Here is a 23447-nt window from a genome sequence, read left to right as displayed (position 1 = left end):
GCAATATTGCTGCAAACTTCCACTTAACCCAACATGATTCTGATCCTTTGTAGGGCTTTCCTGGGATCATCACAGTTACCAGCAGAGCTGAGGATGCATAAATAATTCTTAATGAAGACCTGGGGATAAGTCCAAGTGCAGTCTCCATCTGGGTTAACTAAATACAAAGCACAGGAGCGGACTACCTGATGATCAGTGCTTGTCGGTGAGTACAATTCCCATCTATGTATTTACACACATAGACTGGACTCCAGGGCAGTGAACTTTTTATTATAGGTATATGTTAAACTTGTCACTGATTATCCATCATCTGGATGACTTCACAATGTATATACAGAATTTTCCCATTTCTACAATATATCCACTGATAATACTCGAAAAGTTTAATCTAAAAAATTTTTTTTTTTTTTAGTCAGGTTACACCACATGCACAACTCAACGAATTCTGCTTTAGGTGAAATATTTGGTTTAACTTTTTTTAATGCAAAAATTCTTCAAATTTCAAAGAACAGTCCAGGGGTTTAGAGAACATCTCATGTGCGTGTCCGTGCTTTTGAACATTGCTCAGTTTTGCAATACAATCCTTCGAACATTGCATTCAGATTTCTACCTATTTATGTGATCTTGGCTTTCTATTTAATAGAGACCTACTTTGAGAAAGTAATATCTATTGACATTCACACAAGTATATATTTATTTGTTTTTTATGTATCTCTGTTTAGTAAATATGTTGCACTGGCTTTGTGTTTTTTTTTTTTTTCAAATAAACTTGATAGAACTTGATTAGCTACTAGTTGCTATTGTTGTTGCAGTGTAGGTACAAAAAGTATGAAACGCTCATTAGTACATGTGTTCATGCACAGTATTTGCTGTAGTTTTTTTATTTAAAAAAAATAGTGCCACAAACATGCATGCATTTGATTCTACAAAAAAACAGCTTTGAAAATGTTATGGAACAACGGTAGTCAACTAGGAAAATCTTTTCTGCATAATCAGTTTTTTCCTTTCAGTCAGCCAGAGGTGTCTGCAAATATTACACAGTTCTGAAAAAAAGGTAGATTTTTGTTGCCCAGTTTAGTTGTTCCCAGCAAAATCAATTGACCTTCTGCACATACCAAAAAATGTATCCAGTTTCATATTTCAATATGTCAGGTCTAAAAATCCTAAATAGAGTTCCTACTGCCCCGTACATGTAATAGAAGAGCTAATGGAACTTTTTTTTATCTGCACCCCTGCTTGTTGGCTGCCGTAGTAGTTGTCTGAATAGTAAACTTTAGTCAAAACTTGGATCTTGAGAACACAGCTGCCTGCTGAATACATTTCATTCAGATGTGACACATCAATCCACCTTACTCTTAATCTATGTTAATGACCTGTGAATCCTTTCCTATGATGCAGGAAACCTGTTAGCAAACACATCAACTGCAAGCTCTGTAAGTTCTTACAGGTAGAAAGTTCAATGTACAAAAAAGGTACTAATTTGATTTATATCTGTCTTGGAAGTATGAATCTGATTTCCTATACTTCAAAGGGAGAGAAAAGGGAACTTTCAAAAAGGTAGAAGGAGGGAAAAGGACACCCCAGTGACCCTGTGAGTTACTTACTAGATTCTGGCTGTAGAGGGTTACACAAAACACAAATGCTAAGATGAGCTGATACTGAATATGTTGTTACGGACATGGCTGACATAAAGTAATAATGGCGTCTGACGTCATCAGTGGATACATCCAGAACCTCCTGCGGTGCACTCTCTTGGTGCCAGTATTCCTATTCCTTAAGCACACCAAGAGTGCCAGATAACACCAGTATAGGTAAGATAAAGGTGTCCATGTTGACCCTGCACTTTGCTATCTAGAAAATCGCCAATGTACTTCGGTTGACTTCCTTTACTTACAGAAATCAGTGCCCATGGGTTAAAATTTGCAAATCTACCAACTACCAAGCTTTAAAATGCTTGTAAAAAGCATATAAATGAGGTAGAAACGTTTATATGCATTGATAGAAATAGTCTGTGTAGGCCTGGCCTTAGGCTATGTTTAGATCTGTGTTAAAAAAACTCAGCCTAGGCTTAGTCTACCCGGACGTTTTCCCCAGGGTTTAACCTGAGGCTTTAAAAGCCAATGTTTGAAATTCCCATGCATTCCAAAGGGCTAATCTACACCAGGACGTTACCCTGAGGCACGTTTATGAGCGTTATCTATAACGTTGCTTGCAACGTTTAAAAAATTAAAACGTGAGGTTAATGCGATAAACGCGGCAAGCTTCAAAACGCTAATAAAAACGCATATAAACCCAGTAGGAACGTTTACATGCGTTTTAAAAAACGTCAGTGTAGACCCAGCCTAAAATGCATCTGCATACTTTTAGTAGATAGTGATGGCATTTATATCCCAAACCCGGGGCCTTAAGTAGGAGTGATTCTAACTACTTCCACCAAGGAGTTTTGCAGGATAAATAGATAGGTGGATAACTAATGTTTCTTTTCTTTGTCAGGCTCTGAAAAGATGATAAATACCTAATGCTTTACTGTGAAATGCAGCAAAAACATTACAAAATATATTTATGAATAGGCATGTTTTCCTTTGCTAATCTCTTTGATGTCTTTTTGAAATAACTAGAACATTTTATCAATAAACAAAGAATTTAGTATTTATTTAACCAAATGTGGAAGCATTATTACAGAGTTAACCTGCCCCTGCTTAAGGTTTTATTGGAGTATGGTCTGTAATATGAGATGTTTTATAAAAACCTTATTGTTTGATGTTCAAGTTCTTAACAGTACAGCCTAAACCTTAAATTAACCTTGTTCTATAAGTAATAATTATAAAGAGAAACATCAACACCTGTAGGGTTAGTTGATGCTTTTTTTTAAGCTATTATTCATGATGCTGTAGGGAATGTGTGATGAGCTAATTCATCAGGAATAGCGTCAGTAAAGGGGTCCTAGAATTTTTTTTCTTTTTTTTTAGTTTAATGTTTCTTAACTAGGATTCAGGTCAGTTTAAATGACACCAATGGTCTTTTTGTCTATCTGTAATGTTGATATTCTCCCCACTGGCCACTATGTTAATGTACTGTGAGCTGCGGATATAGTAATTGTAGTAAGAGTTCCCTGAATATTGAAAGTTTTTTTGAATAGTCATTTAAGGTAAAAAGGTCCAGAAAGACTGGTTTAGTGATATACCATTCCAGACTGCTAAACAAACTGAGCTCTAACCCTTGTGGCCTTGCATCGTGGAACCTCCTGCTTCGAAATATATCAACAAAAAAAATATCTAGTGAACATTTTGTGCTACAATAGTTGACCATCTGTGTTAAATTCCACCAGATATCGCTATTTAATCTTTATTTGCTAAATATGTTTGTGGAAATTAAGGCATCAGAGGTTAATAAAATTGCTCTTGAATTCGTCTTTCTCTTTCATTTAATTATAAGCAAGACCTATTTCTTCCTTTCATTATTCTGTGCTGTCAGTTGAGTAGCTAGGTCATTTCATTATTAAACAATGGCTTTAGTGTTCTTGCCCTCAATTTTAATTAGAACGTGATTATAGTATTTTAGGTCAGATGACTGAGCTGACTGGCCTTCGAACAGTTTTGTTATTAGGTTTGTACACAGCAGTGGAGTAAAACTAAAATACAGGGTACATTTTAGAAAGCAGCACACAATCCTGAAACTTATGTACATAGTTATGCAAATATCAGAGGCCGGAGGGTGGGCAGGAACTGGTGTAATATAGACCTTTCACCCTATTGTGCTGGCTTGATTCTATCTGGAGTTCTTGCAAAGGTTAACCTAGCATTACATGATAGTTTTCATGCTGCTTCCACTCCTAAACATGCCCCAGTCATTAGGACAGGGTAAGGCAAAGTAAAACATAGCCAGGGAGGTACAAAACTTGCTTTGCTCCCTAATAGAGGTTATGGCAAACCGTGTAGATTCTTAGGGAGAACTTTTTTATTACATTTAAAAGAGTAAAGGCTCACGGTATTGTTAATGTAAATCTGTGTGTATACTTTTTTTTTTTTTTTTAATAGGGTTACCTATGCAAACAGTCATCTCCTATGTAGTCATTCTTTACACTGATCACCACATTCATTTACTGTAAATTGTGGATGTTGTAAATATAGAAGGGGTTCCCAGAAGACCTAAAAGTTGTTTCAATGGTTCTCCCATGTTAAAAAGGTTGAGAAAGACTGGTCTAGATGTTCATCTGACTGACTCAGAGCAAATTAGTAGTAAAATGCATTCATATGTATCCAAAAACATAACTGTCCAAAATAAAAGGTTAATTAGCAAACCGTGCTTAATGTACAGCGCTGTGTAATATGTTGGCGCTATATAAATCCTGTTTAATAATAATCTCTGCTTGTATCACACATACACATACAGGTCTATCACCCAGTTTGTCCACAAAGGATAGTAATGTTCGGCTCTGTCCTTGTGTGTTCCACTTTACTTTTGTTCTATTACAAAGGCTTTAGCAGATTAGATCCCTTGTTTCTTCTTGCCCAGGTTTACTACACCTCACAAACAATGTTTTTTAAAGGATCACTGGTGAAGATACCAGAGTTGTTGATTTTAGCTAATTTACTAAAATCTTTATGCAGAGAAAGCCTTTAATTATGTGTAATTCTTGATCTGGTTCTAACTGTAATTTATGATGTATTTTGCAGCAATGGAAAGCCCAGAAAGAATAATAAAGGTGTCTGCTTCACTCGAAGAACATGAGAGTCCATACATGAGCAAGACCTGCTCCATGTCAGAGGAGCTCCTCATGGAAGACCAGCTGAGAAGAAAGCTCAAATTCTTTTTCATGAACCCCTGTGAAAAATTTCGAGCCAGAGGACGCAAGCCATGGAAACTATGTATTCAGATATTAAAAATAGCACTGGTGACAATTCAGGTATGATATAGCCTGAAATGTGTGTTTGTGGAAGTGACTCATTATTTACATGGATGATTTTGCCCAAGTTAGAATTTTTTAGAAACGTCTTTATTATCCTTGGCGAACAAAAATACAAAGGTTTAACAGCTCAAATCCCCGTGTAGGAGGTGTTGATAACATATTTTTATAACCCGATAAATAGGGTAAACAGAAAAAAAATGAGTGAATAAATTAGTAACCAGTGAATTAGGATTATATTGTAGTACATATTAATGTCTTGCATGATGTCATAATCGGTACCTCCAGATCGAGAGTGTAATAAAATAACAAATATCTGGTGTGCCAACATTGGGAATCCAAGGTTTCTATTTAATCAGAGTTAGGATGGCAATGCACAGGACAATTTTATTATTCAGCCATGCAGTCAATTTGATTCTCTTGATAGACCATAAACTGATTCCTGATTTCTACTACAGATAGACCAAAAGTGATCGATAATAAGTCTGCAAGCATAAAAACTTGATCAGTTCGGCTGGAAAATTTCTGTAGTTCGTATAGGTATCTTGAAAATCTAATGACTTTTTAAAACCTCTGAGCTGTTTTTAATTCGGTCAAGCTGAAGCATGCACACATACACTTATCTTAATTAACTGATAGATGATATTTGGTTTAAAAGTTATCAATTTGCATTACTATAGATTACAGAAAATCAATTTTTGTGCATTAATTGTGGTGCAAGATAATACAATCGATTTGCTTTTAAATCAATAGTTGACATTTATATTGAACAAGTTGATCACATTAAAAAGCAGTCAAATAAAAATGAGAAATTGTTTGCTTATAAAGCAGATCAAACACTTAAATGTCATGCATATGCAAAATGCGCAGTTCAAGTATGATTTGTTGTGTTTGTTATACTGTAGTAATGCCTAATGTCTTCAGTTATGGCTATATGGGTAAATGATTCAAGTTGACTTCTGACACTCTTGTTTGTTTATTTTGTTCTGGTTATTATGTTTTTTTTTCTATAATGTTTGTATTATATAATGCAAAAATTTCAATAAAAATGATCTTAAAAAACAAAACAAAAAAAAACCAGTCAAATAAAAGTTGATTGATGTATGACAAGTTATGCTATTAGGGCTCTATTTGTATAACAGGGAGCCAGACATTCCCTTAAACCTTCCCTGGTGGCATCAATTACTACCACTGAAATATATGACCCTGAAAGATTCCCACTAGGGAATGTTTGCGTGAATGTCAGATTCCCTGTTTTTTAAATAGTCCTTAGTATCATCCTTAGTCCTAAGATTAACGTGGCAATTTTCAGTCAGTCTCAACCACTTTGAGGCAACCGGGAAATCACAAAACAGCAATAAATTGATATCTTCAACAGTGTATTAGAAGGTTAAAGTAAAATGCAAAAAAATGTCAATTTAGGTAAAGCAATCTTTTTTGCTACTGTGTTTGATTGGGGCAATTTTGATTCCATCTTCTTGCAATACGTTAGTGACAAGCTAGTGGCTGAAGGGGTAAAAGTAAAAAAATGTCCTACAATCGCCAATTAGATTGATTAGTGCCATTATTGTAAAAACAGAAACACTGAAACTATGGTTTAACATGAGGCTCCACTGTAAAGTATGTAGACTAGTCACACTCCAATTTATTACTGTAAACAATTTTTACTTTGTAAAAATGACAAAGAAATGATTGTAATGAAAAACATGACAAAAATGGATTTGCCTCTTTACAAAGCAAGTCTTTTAATGAAATGCTGTAGGGGTAATTATCCAGCTTTCTCAGAAGTTGGTAATGAATTATTTTCTTATCAGAATGTGGCTGATGCTTTTATTTTAAAAAACAAAGACCAGCATCTCTTAGCATGGAAAATCTTTTTAGGGTGCACTATGGATTCTAAAATTCCTGAAAATCATCTTGTTTTTGTACAAAAAAATGTACAATTAATCTTTTCACAAAACTTTAAATGACTACTTTAATAATTTTGTTTCTTGTGCTTTAGGGAAAATATTTGTTTTAAAGGGAGACAACTCTTGAGACAACATGAAACAAAGTGCATATTATACTGAGACCTACTGAGCATTGACCAGCCTTTTCTAAATGCCTGGTGAACAAAGTTAATAAAAGTGTTTTTGAAATTAACAGTCTAAATGACCCTTCTTGTGTGTTCTTTAGCTGGTGCTGTTTGGACTCAGCAATGAAATGGTCGTGACCTTCAAGGAGGAGAACACAGTGGCGTTCAAGCATTTGTTTCTGAAGGATTACAAGGATGCCAGAGATGACACTTACGCAGTCTATCGGCAGGAGGATGTTTATAATCACATTTCTTTCACTATTAAAAGAGTAAGGATTTGGAGTTACTGTATTTGTAAATCCATCTATGGTCAGGTAATGTTACATAATATGGGCAAAAGCATGTGGACATCCCTCCAAATTACTGAGCAGATGTTTCCAATGAAAGGTACTGTTACTTCTAAAGCATGCAGTATATATTTTAGACAATTTAGAATAATTTGGATCCCATCTGGGTTATACTTAATGTGGCCAAATCCCAACAATAGGCCACATCCCTACAAAAATTTGCTAAATAACCAGATACCGGTACTTTTGAGGCCAAATAAGATATTCTCCAAGACTACATTATTAAAAAATATAAAAGCTTACTTTATTATTGGGATAACATTAAAATGCCTTAACATGACAAAATCAAAACACCTAAATACATAAAAACATTCAGCACCAATAAAGATCTCCTTGTGGGACCCCCCATTAAGGTGTTCCAATTTTCAATGCGTTTCAAGAAAACTTATTCCGCTTCTTCAGGAAAAGGAGATATTGGTGTGTTAGGTGCCGGTTGCCAGTTAGAGGACTCTCTCACATAGCATGGCATCTTCCAAAAAATCACAACCAATAATTCCAGTTATCAAGTATGAAGATGCTTTTTTATCATTTCACTCAAATAGCAATAAATCGTACTTGTCTGTCCCAAAAGGCTCCTCACAGTGAATCAGCTCAGTAAATGTATTGACCAACATGGTATAGAGGAACGACGTACCCAAATCCACTGAACACCTTTGGGATGAATTGGAGCGCCAAACCTATGTCGCCTCTTTATATCCAACATTAATTTCTTCCCTTACAAATATTAGTTTGGCTGAATGGGCACAAATTTACACAGCTTCTTTTTTGTAAAAAATGATTTCCAAGAATTATAATTTTAGAGTGTGCCTATATTTTGTTTTTTAGTATATTTTTCATCCATATATAGGAGGACAGCCATTAAGGCTGAGCTAGTATGCAGCCCCTTTATATGCTCTTGTGCCATGGTGTCAGATTCAACTGGCTTTTTTAACCCTACCCGTTAAAATCTACATACAACTTCAAGTAATCATCCTCCAGTTTTATAAAGGCATTAGAGAGCTTCGCTTTATAACCTATATCACCTTGATATGTTAGGTAATATTAATGATAGTTAATTTAAATTTAGACATGTTGTATTCTGTGATGGGTAGTGGCTGGGGCGGATGTGCATATTTGCCTCCTGTCAAGAAGCATGGGTTTTTTTGATTGAAGAGATGGGCAGATAGACAAGAAGTGGTACCACCAGGTGGGTTTTTTTAATAGTTTTGTGGATGCATGACAGGTGTACAAAAATTTTGTCCCCAGAGGTCATTAATACCTAGATGCCCAGACTGAAATGTTGTAATACGTTTCATTGTTTCTTCCCCCATTGTAATGCTTGGTAAACTTTCTTCCTAGTACCTGGAGCTCAGAAATATCTCTGTTGGCAATCATGCCTATGATGGAGAAGGAGGAAGGCATGGAATGACTGTCTGCCAGTATTTCTATAAACAGGGCAGCGTTTTCCCTGGAAATGAAACCTTTGATATTGACCCAAAGATTGAGAAAGGTAATTACAAACAATAAACTCAATTCTGTTTGAATGGATTCACATTCTCTTCTTGCCATAATTGCCATAATATATTCCTTGTAAACGACTGCTCATGACTTATTTTTGGTGTGTGTATATTTGAAATATATATATATATAATACATTTTTAAATTTGTGTAAAAGGCTGTTTTCCTTCCTATTCTGGAACTCAGCTTGTGGCTAGCTAGCAAGGTTTTTTTGGTGTTAATAAACGTTTCCTTTTTATTTGTAGAATGTTTTTTTGTGGAACCAATGACCCCGATAAATGATCCCACTCTTCACGAGAAGTTCTGGAACCTGACACTGGACTTTTATCGGTGAGCAATCTCTATAGGGCTAGCCCATTTTTTTGTTCCAGATAGCTTTTACCATGTGAATTATTTACTTCTCTAGACTTGTGACAGTGGAGATCATGTTTAAACTAAAAGCTATCAACCTGCAGACAATCCGTCACCATGAGCTGCCTGACTGCTATGACTTTACAGTGACAGTGAGTACGTGTGATGCAACAACTGATTAACTTCTCATGTAAATTGAGTTTTAAAACTAACTGCTAAAAGAGGGGAGCAGACCCTATACTACTTTTTTTTCATATGTGTTTGTGTAATAGCATATTGTTTTTGTACTTACATTTTTAGGGCTAGGTATATGAAAAAAAATTACATAAAAAAAAAAAACGAAAGACATTTTGAGTATTTATGCAAAGGTAAAGAAAGCATGATATTGCCACCACCATGCTTCATTGGTGGTAGGGTTTTAAGACTCTCTAAAAGCTTGTGGGAACACTTTGCATTACTTATTCATTTTTCATATCACAAAAACCTGGCATTTTAACAGGGGTCTGTATACTTTTCATATCCTTTGTATTTATTGACCTGGTCCAATTATAGGTATATTTCTTGAAACAAAAACTGACCACTGGCTTCTGAGGCTTGATGGTATTTTTACAGCATGTTAAATATGAGCACTGGGGGTGTAGAAAGAGAAAATATTTTGTATCCCTTTTACCAGGTTTATAATGACCTGTGTATTTCATAATTTTCTATCACTTTTTTTATAGATAACGTTTGATAATAAAGCACACAGTGGACAGATAAAAATAATTTTAGATAACGATGTTTGCATCCAGGAATGCAGAGACTGGCACGTGTCTGGTTCCAGTAAGTATTGTTTTGATGATTTATTATTATGAATAAATGCTCATACAGGTTTTTTCTGTGTTTGGTTTGTATTTTAGGAACAACTGCCTTTTGGTTAACTATCGTATTAAAGCCAAAACTACTTTTTGTGTTACAATCATTTCAACTAGATATAACCATGAAAATGAAAAAAATATTGAACAACTGAATGATACATCTGTTACTTGTAGATCAATTTAAATCAATTATAATTACAATCATAGTATTGTTTGAAAATACCATTGAGAGAATACTGTATTCCTAACATTGGTCTTGCTCAGGATGAAGGGTTAGGAATTTATGGTTAAGGTAATGCTTTTTCAGTGTAAGGTCAAGTTCCAGGATTAATAATAGGGCTTAATTTAAGGGATAGATTTTTATAATTAATATTTAATTTATTGCTCTAGCACTTTCCATTGCAATCTCCTTAATTGTGTCCTTCAGTTCTTGCCTTCCTTTGTCTATTCATTTTCTGACACATCACTGGGTTTGTTGGATGCTTATTGTGTGCTGTGTTTCTTTACCTGCACCTTTTCTGTGTTCCGTAGCTAAAGGAGCCAGGGTATAAAACCATCACACAGAAGGTGACCAGGCTTCTGACAGTCCTCAATGTGTCAGATGCAGAACATTTTTCAGGAGCTTAGCTTTTGAAGACAGCAAGGATCTGCAGGTTAGGTTTTAGAACAGGAAAGTGTTAAACCTTTTCTTCTTTAAAGGGTTTTGTTAAGTCTTAGGGTTTGGAAGTGTAAACCTAGATTTATGTGAGGGGAGAAGGGGTGAGGTGGACACCAAAAGACTGTGTTTAAAACTACTATATACTGGCTTTCAGCATGGAGAATTTACAATACATACTGCAGTTTTCAGAAATACATTTGCTGTGTGGTTTAGCAGACATCGTATTAGAAATATTTGTATAAAAGGTCCATAGACATGCTAAAGGTTGAAGATTCTCTCATGGAGTAAACACCAAATATATATCTTAGATTGTTGTTTATTGCTCTTTATGAAATAAAAGAAAATAAGCCTCCATAATTATGTCCCTCCATAACACTTAGAATAATAATATTTTGTAATATGTTTTTATAAATGTTTTATCCAGTCCCTTTAAACACTAATCTTGCCTTTCTTTACAGTACAGAAGAATACACATTACATGATGATTTTTGATGCAATTATCATCCTCACCTGTATATCCTCCTTAGCCCTCTGCATACGTTCTGTGGTTAAAGGAATTCACCTTCAAAGAGTAAGACTTTCCATACAGCTTTTATTACCCATAACAGCGGTTTTGTGCAAAGTGAATATTTACCAGACGATCGCAGGTTTCAAAGTTGTTTATTTATTTGAAGAAACCATTATTTTATGGATTTTTAAAACTTAAAATAAAATTTATCAAGCACAGGTAAGGTTGATTACCATAAACAACAACCAATTTGATGTGATAGAATCAAAATATTCATATTCATATTCATCAATATAATTATTTTGTGGATGCTTTGATGAAAATTGCCCCACCAAATAAAGGGGTAGGTCTCTGGATACTTAGAAAATTTGTATTGGATTTTGTATTTGTAGCTTAGCAGATGTGTGCAAACTTCTATTTTTAGAATGATGTACTAGAATAGCTTTGAAACAGGACATATTTTTTGTATATTCATTACCCATATTTATACCTATATTAGGAAAGTAACTGGTGTGTGTGTGTGTGTGTGTGTGTGTATATATATATATATATATATATATATATATATATATATATATATATATATATACCAAGATTTCCTATGTTTTGTTTTGCTAAACAATATGTTATGCAATAATCCTAATGTTTCCACCTTAACATCAGCTCAATGGTTGGCTGTTCAGTCGCCAAGGACAAAATTGAGGGGGGTAGAGGGAGTTTCATGTGGTCCCTTGTTTCCAGAAGTATAGGTAATTTTCCTGGTGGGCAGTTGAAAGGCACATTAATGGGGCAAGTACTGGTTCCTTATGGTTCTGCAAGGCTTATTCTAGATGAGCAAGCACTTTCCTCTTCTGATGTTGCATGTCACAGACAGATAACCTCACAATTTAGCATCTCTTTTGTAGTAATAGTCTAATGTCAATAACATATAGGGCCAATTCTGATGCCAATTTGGGGGAAGCCAGTAAATTTAGCAGTTTTCTTTTGGGACATGGGAGAAAAATCAAGCCATTAGTGTTCTGGTCGATATTCATTTATAAGTTCTTTTTAGTGCCAAGAGTAGACTGCTTCCTTTAAAAAAAAAAAAAAAAAAAAAAACTCCCCAGTTTTATAACATACTTGCCTGGTCAGTAAACTCTGCTTAACAATTTTTCAGGAATATGTCATGTATGTTCAACAACGATTCTCAAAATCTGTCTCTTGGTCAGACCAAATGGAATTTGTTAACGGCTGGTACATCCTGATTATTGTGAGTGATATCTTATCCATCGTAGGTTCCATTCTAAAGATGGAGATCCAGGCAAAGGTAAGAAGCATTAGTGTCTTGATTTTGAGCTTATTCTAAAGTATTAAAGCTGTGAAGATGCACATTTTATTATAACATAACAGAAAAGGTTTGTTTTTTCACATGGGAGGAACTTTAAAAATAAGGCTAATAATACATTTCCTAATACCATAGATTGGTTGCTAATGTTTTGTGGCTTGTAATACACAGCTCAACTGGCAACCACTGCATCATACAAGGGGTAACTAAAGAGACATAATAGGTGCTTCAAAGTGTTCAAGTTGGCGTTTTAATTGACAAAGCATGTTATGTATACACATAATACAGTAACTATTTTTAATATTAGAATGAATAAACAAGACATAGATTACAGCACTTCTAGTTTCATTTCATGATCTCTAAATTCTGTCATTAGTTGGGGTAAGACAGGAAAGAAATGTAGAAGGGGAAAGGGAAATATGGGGATATCCACAACTGCAGATTTACTTGTTCTTTTCCAGTACATCATTTTCATTAACGGATGAAGATTGAAAATTATATGTCTGGGATTTGCCTCCAACTCCTTCGTAGTCAGTAGCACACAGTAGTACAGGCACAGTTTAATTTACTTTTTTTAGGACAGTACTCAGGGTAAAAGGGATTATAAAACAAGCAGTGCGAATCAATTAATGCAGAAAAAAGATTGTTCAACCAAAAGCTTGTGTTTGAATCCTATATCTCTCGATTATGGTTGTGCCATATTGTGGTGTGATGGAGCAAGCTAACAACTTGTTTAGTGTTCACTGCTAATGACTTACATTATCATTTCCAGTCTTACATGGCTTGTTCTAATAGCAGTTTATAGCTCACATTATGGTAACTGATTCCCTGCACAACCTGTACTAATTACTTATTCATAACTCCAGTTACATGTTTCCTGGTACTTATTAGTCTAATAATTATTCGTAGCTATCATTAACACATATGACTTGCCTAATCTGTTAAATGGTCCTAGTTCTAAAGCCCTGGGTACCACCTAATACAGAAACTGATTATCTTCCCAGAACATATTAGACTCTTTTTTGATGTGATCAGTAAACTTTTTGTAGTTCCCATTATCATATCTGCTTTTCTACATGCTCAGAATACCTGATTCTGTATACTACTTTTTCTATAAACTATTCATAGTGGAAGAATATTCATATCCTCTTTGCTTCACCTGATTCCCTACACCAAATGATCAGAAATTTTTTTTTAGCTATTGTTGCCAGAAGTCCAGTGCCATAATAAGCTTCTCACAGCTGCACCTCATCCGCTGTTTCACCTGACATATAAACAGTTTATACTTTTCAGTTTTGTGCCTGCACCCCCTGAACTTTAAACTGCCATTACTTTTCCTATTTCCACAGACCATCTAATTTATAAACTGTTCATGGATCTGAACTCCATACTTGTATAATTCATATATCATAGATAAATATCCTATACCCAGTTCTATGTTTTATCTGATTTAAATACTGCTCATAAACCATTTCCTTGTACCTGTATACTTGTATTATTCATGTGTCAAAACTGGTATCACCAAACTCAGTTTTATGTATTATGCAATCTGAATACTGTTCATAGACTCTTTCCCTGTAACTGTATACCTGTACAATTTGGTTTATTCCATTTACTGTCCCCTACTATAAGTCTAATCCCTTATTTGTATCAAAATAAGTGTTACCAATCTAGTCACTGTGATTATTGCCATAATTGCAGGTATATCATGCAATATATGATGGGTAATATTGTATATTAAAGAAAACATTTTGCTACCCCTGTAAAGTTTACTTTCCAATTCCCAGTTTTGTTAAGAAATACCTTTATTACCTGTGTATTCCAGGACTGGTTTTGAAAAAAAAAGTTTCTCTAACGGACAACCCAAGCAGGGCAGCAGGGAATGTATGTACCCAATGTGTGCAGAATGTTTCACACGGTAGCCACCAACATCTCTCAACTGCAGCATTTTTCCTAAACCTCATAGCATAGCCTGTTTTACCATTCTGCATTTAAGTCAGTAAGAAGCCACTTCCTGAATAGAGATTGAAGCCAACAAATATTAAAATAACACAGAGATAATATTTCCTGGAACAAAATTCTAATCTTTGACATTACATGGTATTGTTTTTTAAACAGAGCCTAACCAGTTATGATGTGTGTAGCATACTTCTTGGGACATCCACCATGTTAGTATGGCTGGGAGTAATCCGTTACTTAGGATTCTTTCAGAAGTACAATGTAAGTACTCTCTTTGGATTTTTTTCATTTCTGTTTTGGTTTGGCTCATGCAAATATAATATACTAATATTACTATTGCATTTATGACTACAGGTATTTCATAAATAGGGATGATTGTGGTAGATTTGGCTTAATGAGTATTACCATAAAATTACTGATTTCACATTTAGTAAAATTTCAAAATTTTCTCTTTTAGCTACTTAAGCTAAGTTTGCTTTTTTAAAAAAATATTTATTATTTTTGTATTATTATATTTAAGCTTCCCTTAAAAAATTATCCTTTTTGATCCTAGATGGCATGTATTTTTTATGCATTTAGGTTTAGTTTATTTACTGTTTTTGTATTTGTTTTTTTTCCCACTTTTTTAAATATTTCTGTACTGTCTCTTTTAAATGTATTTTTTAATATAGACAAATAACTGCCAGACTTTTAAAGAAGAATGTGGGATCTAATACAAACACAACCTGCCACTGCATAACACTGAAATTATCTTATTTTTGCTCATTTTTACAGTGATATGTGGCATTTGGTTTGGTAGATTTTGGGCTTCCAATTGCTTTGTGTATGCTGCGATTTTGATCATCGCTTCTTGTAAATATTTTACTCCAAATAAATATTCACACCTACTACTAATTTTATTTACCCATATAACATCATAATTAGCAAAAAATATTTACAAAACCATGTAATGAATTTAAAAAAAGCCTGAAGTTTGAACCAATTCTGAAATAAAGTACAGGTTGACATTCAAAAATCCGTCAACTTCCGGATCTGAGGAGTGCCGGATTTTTGAAAATTCCAGATTTTGTACGGGTATATATGCTGTATATATTTAAGAAAAAATCAATACCTGTACAGTCTTTTAAATAGATGGTGAATAGCTATACAGCCTCAAAAAATGAGAAGGAATGAGCAGGAAAGCATGTGCAAGCAAGACCCAACAGCTGATTCTGGAGTACAGTGCCATCAAAACAAACGGCGCTCCAGAAAACAATGTAAATTTGAAAATGCGCTCTGAAATCCATGCCGGAAATCTGAAGGAAGCGGATTATCAATGGCCGGATTTTTGAATGTCAACCTGTAACTAGCTACATAAATTAGAAAGTGTTTGCAAGTTATTATTATACAGTATTTATATAGCGCCATCATTTTACGCAGCACTGTACAAAGTCCATAGTCGTGTCACTAACTGTCCCTCAAAGGAGCTCACAATTTAACGTCCCTACTATAGTCATATGGCATTATTATAGTCTATGGTCAATTTTTAGGGGGAAGATAATTAACCTAACTGCATGTTTTTGGGATGTGGAAGGAAACCGGAGTACCCAGAGGAAACTCACAGGGAGAACCTGCAAACTCCATGCAGATAGTGTCCTGGCTGGGATTCGAACCTAGCGCTGCAAAGACCAGAGTGCTAACCCCTGAGCCACCGTGCTGCCTAGTTTATTGAATTTTAAAAAAATTGTAAATGGAAATGGAAATTATTAGTATGTTTTCAGAGAGGACATATCATGAGATAATCCTGTTTTATTTTTACCTGAAAGCAATTTTTTTATTCTGACTGTCTCTTTTTTTACACTTTGCAAATTGTATTATTTATTAAATACAGAGAATTATAGACTTTTCACTTGAAGGAACGTTGCAATACAGGTTCCTCTTTGATTAGATCCAATTATTCTGTCCATGTCAAAGGGGATCATGAGGTTGCAGGTTTCTCCAAGAAAAAAAGCATGTGGTTTCATTTTATTTAATTGCTAAAAATCCTAGTGCTACTATGTAGTTCACACTTGGCTCTATATGTATAAAGTATAGTTTAAATCTGTGATTTTCCTTGCAGTCAACAAAGAGAGCGTTTACTTCACGCTGCCCTCAGTGCCTCTAGAGACTTTTAGTTCATAAACAAGAATCAAAGTGAAAGCAGGGTGTAAATTTACTGATATCACTTATCAAATGACCGTCATATCACAAACTTCATAACCATGAGTTGTTTTATCAGTCCCATATTGACTTGTATACTCCTATTTATTTCAGTATAGAATGGGTGCAACCAAGCCATTCACTCCAGAACATAACATACAGTTGGTACTGTATAATATTATGCATTACACTTTTTATGCAAACCTGTGAAATGATGTAGTATGATGTATGTATGTATTTATGTATATTGTGATAAAGCCAGTTAATGCAAAGCTTTCCAATTTGTATTCAATTGCTTTCCACAGCTTCTAATACTTACTCTAAGAGCTGCCCTTCCAAACGTGATGCGCTTTTGCTGTTGTGCAGCCATGATCTACCTGGGCTACTGTTTCTGTGGTTGGATTGTTCTGGGACCCTATCACACCAAGGTAATATATCAGCATGCACAATTATGGTCCCTAAGAGCAGGTGTAGCTAGAGTGACCATTATTATTGTTTCTTTCTCAGTTCCGGTCTCTGAACATGGTGTCTGAGTGTCTGTTCTCACTTATTAATGGAGATGATATGTTCACTACATTTTCCATCATGCAACAGAAGAGCTACTTGGTGTGGATATTCAGCCGTGTCTACCTCTACTCTTTTATTAGCTTATTTATCTACATGGTTCTCAGCCTCTTCATCGCTCTGATTACTGACACCTATGATACCATTAAGGTGGGTACACTTTCAGTCATCTTTTAGCTTTTAATTTCCAAAATACATTTGAAAAATATATGTTGGGATAGTTACTAAAGGAAATGCCTCTATTTTACTTTACTGCAGTAGTCCTTTATTTTTCCAATTTTTCTTGTTGTATTTGTGCCTTTTCTGCAAAAAAATACTTGTCCTATAATTTTGGAAAACAGTTCACTGTTGCACTGTTCCAGTTCATCGACAAGGTGTTCAGTAGGGTTAATTTTGAGCTGACCTAATGAAGTAAGAGCCATGTTGTTTGGAGCAATATGCATGTTGGACCTTAGGAAACCTGGATTGCTGCACTTTGTGTGCGAGCAGAGGGTCAGCTCTCTAACATGCTGAAACTACAGTTTGTTTTAACCCTTGCTACAGGACATAGCAAGTACAAAAATGCAGCATATTTGTTACTGTATATGGTACTTGACTGCATTATAGTAATAAATACAGAAGAAATGTGTCAAGTTGTTTCCACTGCATTCAACTATCTTCTTTGCCTTTGGGAATGTGTTTGAGACGATGCTAAGGGTCTGATTTAAATAAGCTCTCCAAGACTGGAAAAGATTCTGAACCTGGGTAATTAAGTAAACCTGGAAAAGTAATTTGCTATATGTTAGCAAATGTTTTCAATCCTGGACCAGATCCATTCCAGGTTCACTGCAAAAAGTGTGTCTTCCCCAGCCTTGGAGTGTTAATAAATCAGGCCCTATATGTGACATTACCACACTTTTTCATGAAAAGGCTTTTGCGCATGCCGGGGATGCTCAGGCATGCGCAGAAGGAGCACCCAACAGCCTCCTGGGATACTTGACGTCAGTATCCTGGGAGGCTTAGTGCTCCCATTCATTCTCGATCGCCTAGGCGAGAATTAGGGGCCGGTGCTGTGCCCTTTTTTTTTTTCCTTTTTTTTTTTTTAAAGGGTGTTGCCCTTAAAAAAACAGAATTTTTACTTTACATAAAAGGGTTGTCTACCATTTTATGTAAAGTGAATTTTCAGAGTTTAGGTACTCCTTTCAGTAAATACAGAGGGTTCAATTGGGGGTACAAAGGGGTTGTTTTATGAGTTAGGTTAAGTGTTAGGGCTACCCCTAGCATCCTCATGCTAAAAACTATCTGTGCCAGGCTTCTAATACTAAAAACAAAAGTATCAAGCGTGCACTCCTTGATATTGGCACATTACTCAAAGCGAACCCAGGTAAGAGAGTTGCCTTATTTCTTCTTTTTATTTTTATTTTTTTGACCAAGCAAGTTTTATTTTATTAGGTATCTTGTGTTTACATGGCTTTCAGTTATTTTCATTAACCTTTGTACTAAATATTCATTTTAGGTACAATTACATGCCCAAACTACCTTTATCAGTGATCAGAAATATCTCATGTTCCCTCATAAAATAAACACAACTTTGCTTACATCAGCATTGCATTGTAAACAAGTACAGAACTCAGTGTACTGAATTCTTTTCAGGGTTACTCTGTGTAAAATCCTTTTCATTGTTTATGTGCTGTAACAAACTTTTCATTATTATAAGAACACTGTGGATGTTTATTGCATGAAAAAATACATTGAAAGAAAAAAATGATTTGACCCTCCATTCTGGCAGAATTACCAGAAAGATGGTTTTCCAGAGTCAGAACTTCACAACTTCATATCAGAATGTAAAGACTTGCCGACATCAGGCCGTTACAGGGAAGTTGATGACATGGCTGTATCTCTGCTTTGCTGCTGTGAACGGTGAGTATTGATTATATTACATGATTATCATTTCACTGGTGATTTTTGTTCATTACATTACATTTTTATCATATGTCAATGAATATATTGTCATGAGAACAATCCTTTCTTGGTAAAAAGAGTTCAGTTAAGGTTGAAGTAAATGTTAAATCAAAAGTGTTTATTTTTATTAATGTTTTTGAATATATTAGGGAATGATTAGAACCTTAGGAGTTACTGTTGTATGAGGCTTCTTTTATAAAGATTTTCTCTAACATGGGCTTTACATGGGCTAGTGACATTAGTTTGTGACAATGCTGCACTAGTGGATGGATCCACATCTACATCCACATCATTACAAACATGCAAAATAAAAAAGTGGATATCTTTGTACATATTGTATAGGTCTTACATTGTCACTCCCTGTATATTACACCAGTAAACATTCCATCAATTAGACATTCAGCTTTATACTTTCTGCTGGTGAATATTGAAAAGATAGGTGTTGTGAAAAGATGCCTTCCTCTCTTTTTGATGGATGTATTTGCTAATTTGTAGCTCAGGATATCACCATGAAGGATGTAGCTGCAATAAATGTAACCTCCACTCTATTTAGTGGAATTTCTGCTTTAGGTTTATTCTGTTATTCATGTAAAAAGGAACCTCAAGCTCTATCTGATGACTGAAAGTAGTAAGGAAGTATTCATATGTAATATTTTATATTTACCTGGCCAAAAAAAAGTTTTCTTTCTATGTGTTCAAATAAATATGTTTATATTGTATTTATGGTCTCTTTTCTTTTTGTACAGGTAGAAAAAAAGCCAATGTTAGAGATGTAACTGCACCACAAGAGGATGTAGAATATGTCCGACACATTCTGGCAAGCAGTGGAAAGCCAACTAAACCACACTATTATTGTACGACGCTAGAAGAGACTACATTCCTGTTCAAAGACTTGTGACCCTGTCTAAATACACAGATCTATAGGTTGAGCTGGGCTCTTTAGTTTATTTACATATTTTAGAATTTATTCCATTCATGACTACTAAACCTGTGTGCTTTGGGTAGTCCTTGTCTGACTACATTGTCTATGTACCTAACTTATCTGTGCTGATTGTAAATAGCAGGAAATGAACCTGCAAATGTTCATCTCAAAGCAAAAAGCTCTGTAATTGTGTCATTCCTCTTGATATCTCATTACTATATCTCATATCTCATAGTAAACATCGAGACTATTGTAAGCTTTTTATTACTCCCTCTCTCATGCAACAGCTCCCTGTTGATCCTTAGATAGCTATGGATACATAAACTTCAGTTTAGAATATTAGAAATGTGGATTTTTACTCTAGGACCATTTAGCCTTTATGCGTACACTGGTCCTGATTTAATAAAGCTCTCCAAGTCTAGAGACGATACACTTTCATCAATGAAGCCGAGTGATCCAGCAAACCTGGAATGGATTGCTTCAAAGTCATTTGCTATTGCTGGCAAATGTTTTGTGTCACAGACCAGATCCATTTCCACATTCAATGATGAAAGTGTATCCTCTCCAGCCCTGGAGAGCTTTAATAAATCAGGCTCAATGACTTCCTCCCTTCTTTCCCAATGGGCGTAAATATTATTTCTCTTTTATTAGTTCATGTCACTCAGTAGAAAGAAATAAGTACAGCCTATGGGCAAAATAGGTATGAAATCTAAATTTGGAATCTAAAATTGGGAGGAATCTAAAATGTGTACAAAGTGTCATTGCACAAGTATGTAAGTTTGGATCATGGAATGGCATTGACCACTCTGTCCATGTGCAGCATACAAATTGCAGTAAGGAATTGAACACATCATAACAGTGTATGGTTTAGTTAACCCAAAATTAGTGTTGACATGAAGACTGGTGAGTTAAACCACCAACTGCCTTCCTAAATCTCTAGGGCCCTGGTGCACAACCAGTGGCCCTTGGGGTCTGCAGACAGTGTTCTGTGTTTTCCTTATCTTACTCCGATCCGTAATGGAAAATAGCTTGGTTTATTCATTTCACACTAGACTGTTTTTCTCCTTAGATCTTTTTGATCTTTCTGACAAAAGTATGGCACAATTTTTTTTAGGGGGATCTATCAATTAACTCTTACAGTCTCATGTAACGTAATCAATGACTGTATTTTAAAATGTGTCTCCAGTCTATGAAGATCTTCTAAAGCACGTCCCTAGTGTTTAACAACTCCTACAGCACCTTTGGAGTCTCTGACATTCTCTTTTAGCATACCTGTAGTCTTCCGACATCACCTGTTGCATGTCTACAGTCTCTGACAGCTTTCTGTCGCTTTACATTTATTAAATATTATGTGTGGCCTTATTAGTTACATCAGGGCTGTGCTGGAAGGTTCATATACATACAATTGAAATGAGTTTTCAAGGATCAGACACAGAGATATTTCTTGATGATTTCCATCATTTAGAATATGTGAAAATTCCCACAAAGTAATGGACGTGACAGATAGAGGGAACCAGGAGCAAAGAACTCATGCTATGGGTAATGAAATTCAACAAATAATGCCAGAAGATGACTTAACCAATTACTTTCTACCCAAATTGATTGCTCTAATATGATATTGGTTTCACAGCAGGCAAAATGCCATCAATGTACCTTTAAGCGGAATAAAGTTTTCCGACCACATTTTATTCACACATGCACAAAACAACCAAAAAAGTCAGGTAAGTAGGGAGAAAGATGGTGACTGACGTTTTTTATATTTTTATTAGACAACAGAACACAAATGAGCACATCTTCTATGTACAAATCATGGCTGACCAGCACAAATACCTTTATAGTTTAGTATTTCTCTCCATTTGTTTTCCTCTCATCTACGTGTCCCGTTACCATTCTTCAGGTCTTTTGTCTGTCTATAAAAGTAGTGAAAATAAAGTGACATCAGAATTCCTTTAAAATAATCAGTAGGTGTGCTTTAGATAAAATATGTATTTCAAAATTGTTAGATACACTAAAGAAACCATTTTTTTGGATCCAGAAAAGTTTAGTGAATGCTGCCATTTAAAAAGAAATTACAGTCAGGATTTATATTCCTAAACCTACATAATGACAAATTGGGGTCTGTTTATAAAGCTGGTAATCTGATATTCCTTGATGGCAGTAACTGACTCTCCCCCAAGGAATGTTTCATGCAATATCAGATACGCTGCTGGAAGACATTCCCTGGTCACGGGATGAAACTCCGAGAATTCTGTTTTTACTGAAAAATGAGCATTCGAAAACAGATGGGGTAAATACGAAAGCAATATATATTGTTTATTGTATTACTGGTTATTGTAATTCTATTCTAGAGCTCCTTCTATCAGTCATTGAATGTGTGAAATCTCTGTACTGAATGTCAATAATTAAAATAGTATTTTAGCCATAAAAATGCAGTCAGTATGTTCCTTGTTGCCTGAGCAGATAGGTATATATGAGTGTGGGAAGACCAACTTGATAATACATACACCAATCAGCAAAATCAATAAAACCACTCATTGTGAAATGAGTAAGATTGATCATCTCTTTATATCGCCACCTGTCAAGGGAAGGGACCAATTCTTGAAGGTGATGTGTTTGAAGCAGGACAAATAAGCATTTGTAAGGATCTGAGTGACTTTGACAAGGGTCAAGTTGTGATAATCATTATACTGGGTATGAATATCTTTAAAAACAGGGTGTTCTTACTAAGCAGTACTTGCCAAAACAAGTCTAAGAAAGGACAACTTATTATTATTATTATACAGTATTTATATAGCGCCATCATATTACGCAGCGCTGTACAAAGTCCATAGTCGTGTCACTAACTGTCCCTCAAAGGAGCTCACAATCTAATGTCCCTACCATAGTCATATGTGATTAGTGTAGTCTAAGGTCAATTGTTAGGGAGAAGCCAATTAACCTAACTGCATGTTTTTGGGATGTGGGAGGAAACCGGAGTACCCGGAGGAAACCCACGCAGACACGGGGAGAACCTATGAACTGGGAACAGAGTCATCAGTCACCGAAGATCACTGGTGTGTCTGGTGATGGTTGTGGTGGGGGCTATCCTGTCTATCAATTCCACAAAAGAGCTACTAAAGCACAAATTGTTAAAAAAAAAAAAAAAAAAAAACCAGTACAATGCAGCTTGCTATGGCTTTAAAACTGCAGACTGGTAAGAGAGCCCACAATGACCTGTGTCCGCCTCTGAAAGCACCTATGATGGGCACATGAGCACCAAATCTAGAGTATGGAGCATTACAAAAAGACAACCTGATCTAATGAATATCATTTTTCCTCTAAATTGTGGATGACTGCGTGCTTATGCATCAATTACCCTGGG

At 35.3% G+C, this 23447-nt stretch overlaps 1 protein-coding gene across 2 annotated transcripts; it reads left to right on the top strand.

Annotated features, from left to right (window-relative positions):
• Window positions 1-63: 63 nt before the first annotated feature.
• MCOLN3 (mucolipin TRP cation channel 3) lies at window positions 64-22514 on the top strand. Of its 2 annotated transcripts, XM_072419584.1 has the most exons (14): window positions 64-205; window positions 4677-4906; window positions 7082-7249; window positions 8666-8816; window positions 9070-9154; window positions 9231-9327; window positions 9898-9997; window positions 11149-11261; window positions 12355-12504; window positions 14641-14742; window positions 16965-17087; window positions 17167-17373; window positions 18992-19122; window positions 19911-22514. In XM_072419584.1, the coding sequence occupies exons 2-14, from the start codon at window positions 4679-4681 to the stop codon at window positions 19912-19914; spliced, it is 1659 nt and encodes a 552-aa protein (XP_072275685.1). In that variant the 5' UTR covers window positions 64-205; window positions 4677-4678; the 3' UTR covers window positions 19915-22514. The 2 variants fall into 2 exon arrangements, with proteins under 2 accessions (XP_072275685.1, XP_072275686.1); XM_072419585.1 differs by lacking the exon at window positions 19911-22514 and having other exon boundaries at window positions 18992-19126.
• Window positions 22515-23447: the final 933 nt, after the last annotated feature.

This window comes from Pyxicephalus adspersus, chromosome 8 (assembly GCF_032062135.1).
Source record: "Pyxicephalus adspersus chromosome 8, UCB_Pads_2.0, whole genome shotgun sequence".
Lineage (NCBI taxonomy): Eukaryota > Metazoa > Chordata > Amphibia > Anura > Pyxicephalidae > Pyxicephalus > Pyxicephalus adspersus.
Note: the sequence above shows the minus strand (reverse complement) of the source record. Positions and strands in the feature narration are given on the sequence as shown.

Coding starts and splice junctions, on each gene's coding strand:
- MCOLN3 (XM_072419584.1), top strand. CDS start 4,679: ATGGAAAGCCCAGAAAGAATAATAAAGGTGTCTGCTTCACTCGAAGAA. Junction 8,817..9,069: donor TGACCCAAAGATTGAGAAAG/GTAATTACAAAC, acceptor TTTTATTTGTAG/AATGTTTTTTTGTGGAACCA. Junction 17,088..17,166: donor TGGGACCCTATCACACCAAG/GTAATATATCAG, acceptor TTTCTTTCTCAG/TTCCGGTCTCTGAACATGGT.